This window comes from Rhinoraja longicauda, chromosome 4 (genome assembly GCF_053455715.1).
Source record: "Rhinoraja longicauda isolate Sanriku21f chromosome 4, sRhiLon1.1, whole genome shotgun sequence".
In the NCBI taxonomy this organism is placed as follows: Eukaryota; Metazoa; Chordata; class Chondrichthyes; order Rajiformes; family Arhynchobatidae; genus Rhinoraja; species Rhinoraja longicauda.
This window is the reverse complement of record NC_135956.1, coordinates 39,801,866-39,807,865: the sequence shown is the minus strand read 5'-3', so window position 1 is coordinate 39,807,865 and position 6,000 is coordinate 39,801,866. Positions and strand designations below refer to the sequence as shown.

At 39.9% G+C, this 6,000-nt stretch overlaps 1 protein-coding gene across 1 annotated transcript in view; it reads left to right on the top strand.

Annotated features, from left to right (window-relative positions):
- Positions 1-3,827: 3,827 nt before the first annotated feature.
- Positions 3,828-6,000, top strand: part of col9a1c (collagen, type IX, alpha 1c) — an 88,969-nt gene continuing 86,796 nt past the window's right edge. The window contains exon 1 of the mRNA XM_078397564.1: positions 3,828-3,902. Coding sequence (XP_078253690.1) covers positions 3,886-3,902 — 17 coding nt within the window. The 5' untranslated portion in view covers positions 3,828-3,885. The remainder of the gene's footprint in view (positions 3,903-6,000) is intronic.

Sequence of the window (6,000 nt, the reverse complement as noted above, 5' to 3'; positions counted from 1 at the left end):
CCCTTTTGTACAAGTCCGGGAGCAGAGCAAGGACGCCCGTTGGCTGAGAAGAAAAGTAAGTGTTAATTACAGTGGAAAAGGCAGTTTAAAAAGAGCGCCAAGAGGACGCTAGTAGTCAGTTTGAAAAGTCCGGGAGCAGAGCAAGGACGCCCGTTGGCTGAGAAGAAAAGTAAGTGTTAATTACAGTGGAAAAGGCAGTTTAAAAAGAGCGCCAAGAGGACGCTAGTAGTCAGTTTGAAAAGTCTGGGAGCAGAGCAAGGACTGCTTCCAAATTCCAAATACAACTTCCAAATATAAATCCTTCTTCCCCGCGCATTATTTCACTCACTTTCCAGTTTTCTTTGGGTACGCATTGAGCGGGTTTATGCACCTGACTATGGAACCAAGGACCCACACTATCCTGCCCACGCTCTCATTTCACACCTGGCATTAGGAAGAAGGTACAGGAGCCTCAAAACTATAACGTCCATAGAACATAGAAACATAGAAAATAGGTGCAGGAGTAGGCCATTCGGCCCTTCGAGCCTGCACCGCCATTCAATATGATCATAGCTGATCATCCAGCTCAGTAGCCTGTACCTGCCTTCTCTCCATACCCCCTGATCCCTTTAGCAAAAAGGGCCACATCTAACTCCCTCTTAAATATAGCCAATGAACTGGCCTCAACTACCTTCTGTGGCAGAGAATTCCACAGACTCACCATTCTCTGTGTGAAGAAATGTTTTCTCATCTCGGTCCTAAAAGACTTCCCCCTTATCCTTAAGCTGTGACCCCTGGTTCTGGACTCTCCCAACATCGGGAACAATCTAGCCTCTCCAACCCCTTAAGAATTTTATATGTTTCTATAAGATCCCCCCTCATTCTTCTAAATTCCAGCGAGTACAAGCCCAGTCTATCCAGCCTTTCCTCATATGCAAGTCCCGCCATCCCAGGGATTAATCTGGTGAACCTTCTCTGTACTCCGTCTAAGGCAAGAGTACAGAGTTCCAGGTTCAGTTGCAGCTGGTTCCCAACAACCATCAGGCTATTGAACGCTACAAACTCCAACTCAACTCCGAACTACAATCTGCGTTGATTGCACCAGGAAGTTTGGGCTTTGTTTGTTTGTTTTTTGCACAAATTAGATTTTTTATATTTATTGAACTTTTTTAATGTTTGTTTATTATATTATCTTTTGAGTACTGTGTTTACAAACCTGTTGAGCTGCTGCAAGTAGGAATTTCATTGTTTAGTTTCTGTGCAAATGACAATAAAACACTTTTGACTCTTAACTCAGTTTACCAGCCATCAGCCATCCATGGTGGCTCTCTGTCTGGTGGAACAGACTAAATTAGCAGCAGTCTTAACTAGGTGAGTCAATGGAGATGAAAACCAAAAAGGTTGATTAAAGTCAACTTTCTTAAAGTTCAAGTCTGTTCAAAATGTGCATGCTTGCCAGCACCAGTCATTCATATTAGGCCAAAATATAAAATGAAGCTTGACATTTAAGGAAAACACAACTTTTTACATAAGATCAAAGCTGTACACATTTCACCAAGGCCCTATATGCTTAATGTACTTATCTTTAAAGATGTGTGGGATTGAGAGGGGTGTGTGCGGGCTGCCAGGATTGATGACGGAGGTAGATAGGATAACGGCATTTAAGAGGCTTTTGGATAGGCAACTGGATATGCAGGGAATGGAGGGGTAGAGATCAGGTGTCGGCAGATGAGATTAGTTTAAGTCGGCATCATATTTGGCACGGGCATTATGGGTCAAAGAGCCTGTTCCTGTGTTGTATTGTTTTATGTTCTAAAACTTATAAATATTCTTGCAATTGAGGACCATCTACCATTGCCTCCCTAATTCACTTCTCCATCTGTATGTCATCTTACAGTGATTTGTGTAACAAAGATACTCAAGTCCTTTTGAACACCAATGTTTCCCATTCTCTCAATATTTAAAAAAAGTGAACATTTCTGTGTTTTTTCTACCATACATTGTACACCATCTGTCATGTAATCAGCCCAATCTTGATCCACCTGAATCCTCTTTGTATTTAGTTACAGCCTCACTTACTTATCAAAAGAACTCCAATGGATTAGTCAAACATAATTTCTCAATAAGTCTGAAGAAGGGTCTCGACCCGAATCGTCACCGTTCCTTCTCTCCAGTGATGCTGCCTGACCTGTTGAGTTACTCCAGCATTTTGTGTCTATCTTGCTCATAATTTCTCACTGACTCTTACTGACTCCCCTCAACCATATTATTGTTTTCTAAGTGTCAAGATATTTTATCTCCTTTTGAAATGTCATCATACGGCCTTTGACAGGTTAACAGGTCTTTAATCGATTTTCCCCCTCTTTCTCCTTTCATAAACAGCATATACTACCTTCCAATCAACTAGAATTATTACAAAATCTATAGAATTTAGGAAGATGTGAAATGGATCTACCATTGCCACAACCACCCCATAAAAGTATCTGACATGCAGATCACCAAGTGTGGGGTTTCAGATTTCAGTCTCATTAACTTTTCCAGTAGGTTTTTTTCACCAAATATTTATTACCTCACTTGCACTGGGTCCTTGATTCCTCAGTATTTCTGTAAAGATTTATTTTCTCTTCTTCCATAAAGGCAAAAATACACCATTGGTTTACTTCCTGTGTTACCTTCTTTTTTTAAATATAAATTCTCTTCTGTCTGTCAACAAGCAAACCATATTTGGCTTGGTTACTTTTTTTCTAGTTTACATAACTGTGGAAACTCCTTATGGGATAGTGTAATGTTTTAATGTTTCTTGCTAGTTAACACATTTTTATTTTCCTTGTCTTCTCTTTCACCCTTTGCCGAATCTTAAAACTCTCCTGATCCTTAAGCTTACTGCTTTTTTTTCTGGTAACTTTGTAAATTCTTTCCATTCATTTAATATTACCTTTAATTTATCTTATCTTATCCACAGTTGGGCCACGCTTGCTAGTGTAGTCTTTGGTCATAAGAGGAAAGTTTAATTTTTAAGCAAATCATGTACTAATGAGTCTTCCTGCTCACTGTCTCATCCTCAAATATAATTTCCCAATCTACCTTTAATTTCGTTTATAAAATTAATGTAGATTAGTAACACAACTCTGAACAACCTGTCCCAACTCATTATACGTTAATAAAGATTTAATACAACTTCCAAATATCAATCCTTCTTCCCCGCGCATCATTTCACTCGCTTTCCAGTTGTCTTTGGGTGCACATTGAGCGAGTTTTTAAACCTGACTATGGAACCAATAGTCTGATGCGATTAGCAATTTGAAATTGCACGCAGGGAAATCATAGAAGATTATGAAATAATCAACTGGATTAAAAAAAACTGCGTGGTTAACTTTGTTCTAATGCAAGTCCACTCTGGTCAATAGATAGATCAGTTGGAAGGCGTGTTAAGACAACACTGCAAGTCTTCACGCTGCGAGTTCCCCGGCACCAGTTACAGCTCCCACATCAAACGAAAGTTTGTTCTGTGCATCAAACAGAAAAAACTGATTTGCAAAGTGGACGAGGAGTCTGTTCTGCAACCGTGCAAATACACTATAAAAAAAGCTGCAACAGATTAAAACCTTTCCTTCGTTTTACCTTTGTACTCAACTTGGTGGGACAGAGGAGAGGAAGTTTATGGAGAAACATTGCAGTCTGCCGAGGTCTCCTGGTGAAACTGGCAGCCAATGGGGAGGCGTAGGGTCCCAGTTTTGGCTTTTACGGGACCACTGCCCCCCCCCCCCCTGCATCCCCACTCACTGCCCCTGCATCCTTGCACAGCGCACATGAGTCGTGCCTGAAGACAACCTCGCCCTCTCGGTTCCTCCACTCGCCCATTACCTCTGCTCCCCAGTTACCTGGGTTTTCTCATTGGAAACGGGAATGTTTCACGGATCAAGGTAGGAAATCCAATACAGCTGTAATAGTTTATTTCCTTACCGCCACACATAGTATTTTTTTGTGAATTAAAAAAAGAAAGATCATATTGATAAACCAATCTGTAGCCTCAACTTATTTTCTATCGATTTCATGAGCCACTATTATTTTCTTAAGGGTCGTGGTTCCATATACGATCGCCTAACCAGGCAAAATCAGAGAGTGTTCATATGGCCAAACATCGTGGAGCAACTTCACAGGGGGAAATAGTCCAGTGTATGTATGTACATGTGTTTATATGTCTGGTGAGCCTGAAACGTTACCTGTCCATTTTCTCCAGAGATGCTGCCTGACTCGCTGAGTTACTCCAGCGTTTTGTGTCTATCTTTGGTATAAACCAGCATCTGCAGTTCATTTTCATTGCAGTGTATATTTGTGTTGTGTTCACTGGGAGAGCAATATCCAGATATATATGAATATGTAAAGTGACGTGCAGAAAATAATATTTGCAGCGTGTTAAGTGAAGATCAAAACCATAGCACATATTGTTTGAATGGTTGGACACTTTTAATTTACCGCGGAGAGCATAAATTAACTGGAGGGACCTTGGTTGCAACTAGGCTGTTTCAAAGATTGAGTCGTAATCATTTGAAACAGGGCAGGCAGGTGTTGCTTCAAGAGGATTATAACATCTCTATTCCAAAAACAAATCGAATGCAGTAAGAAGTTTATTTTAATCCATGCCGTTTACACAGACACAAGCAATTGCAGATGCTGGAATCTTGAGCAAAACTCAAAGTGCTGGAGTAACTCGTCTGAAACATCGCCTACCCATTCCCTCCACAGATGCTCTGTGATTTGCAAAGCCAGTTATGTTATAATTAGGTGTAACTAGACGTTTCTGGGTTGGAGTAAGCTACACTCCATGTTAATTTAGATTGAATGAATTGAGACAAATTCAGAAAAGAGGTACCAGAACAGAACAGAGAGTGGCCTCTTTTCATGTACCCTGGGCATCAGCAATTCCTACGTTTCTAATTTTTGGTACCACCGTATAGCCCATCCATGAGATAAGCAGAAAATGATCAATTTTGCACCTCACAAAGTGTAGAACAGAAAAAATGAAATATTTTCTGTATTAATTCAATTTGTTAAATGATTAGGAGGAATTTATTGAAGGTATCACAAAATGCTGGAGTAACTCAGTAGGTCAAACAGCATCTAGGGGAGAAGGAATGGCCTGACCGGCTGAGTTACTCCAGCATTTTGTGATACCTTCAATTTGTACCAGCATCTGCAGTTATTTTCCTACAGGAGGAATTTATTTTTCTGTTTACCATTTTTTATTTTTGAACCCACCTTTGCCTCAGTGAGAGGGTGCTATCATGTGGTAAGTTTCAATGTAATTTCCTACCTGTGAGGATGAGTATCATTCAATGCATAAGACTCATTTTGACATTGGTAGAAGATCGTAATAGTCACCTTGAGCAGATAACATGTGCATAGAGTAATATTCACCATGGACATAGGGAACATGATCGGACTACACTTGGAAACATAGAATCTGTTGGATAGGAAAGGGCAAGGGTTAATAAAGCTTGCAGTCTTTTTGTTAATGCCATGGTACAATCTTAAGCATGTGCAAAATTGTGCATGTAGGTACATGGAACCCCACACAGTTATCATTTTAAAGATTTCTATGGATCAATTAATATATAATTTTTATTTAGATTTTATAACAATATTTAAGACTTTCGGACAGATATATGCATAGGAAAGGTTTAGAGGATATGGGCCAAACGTGAGCAAACTAGCTAGATATTTCATCTTGGTGAAATGGACTAGTTATGCCAAAGGACCTGTTTCCCTGTGGTAAGTATCTATCTTTGGCTCGATGGCATAATGTGTGTTTATTGTGCCACTGTTCCCCACCCCCCCAAGAATGAATCATATTTAAATACATATGCTTTTTCCAGGGAACAATAAAATCCAGCCATGACTAATCATAGTAATGAGTCCTCAATGGGAATTTCACATTGGTATTCCTTAACGAAATGTCGTGGATAAAGTTGGATTTAGGGAGGGGTATTGTGATATTTTAGAGTATGATGACATTAAGGA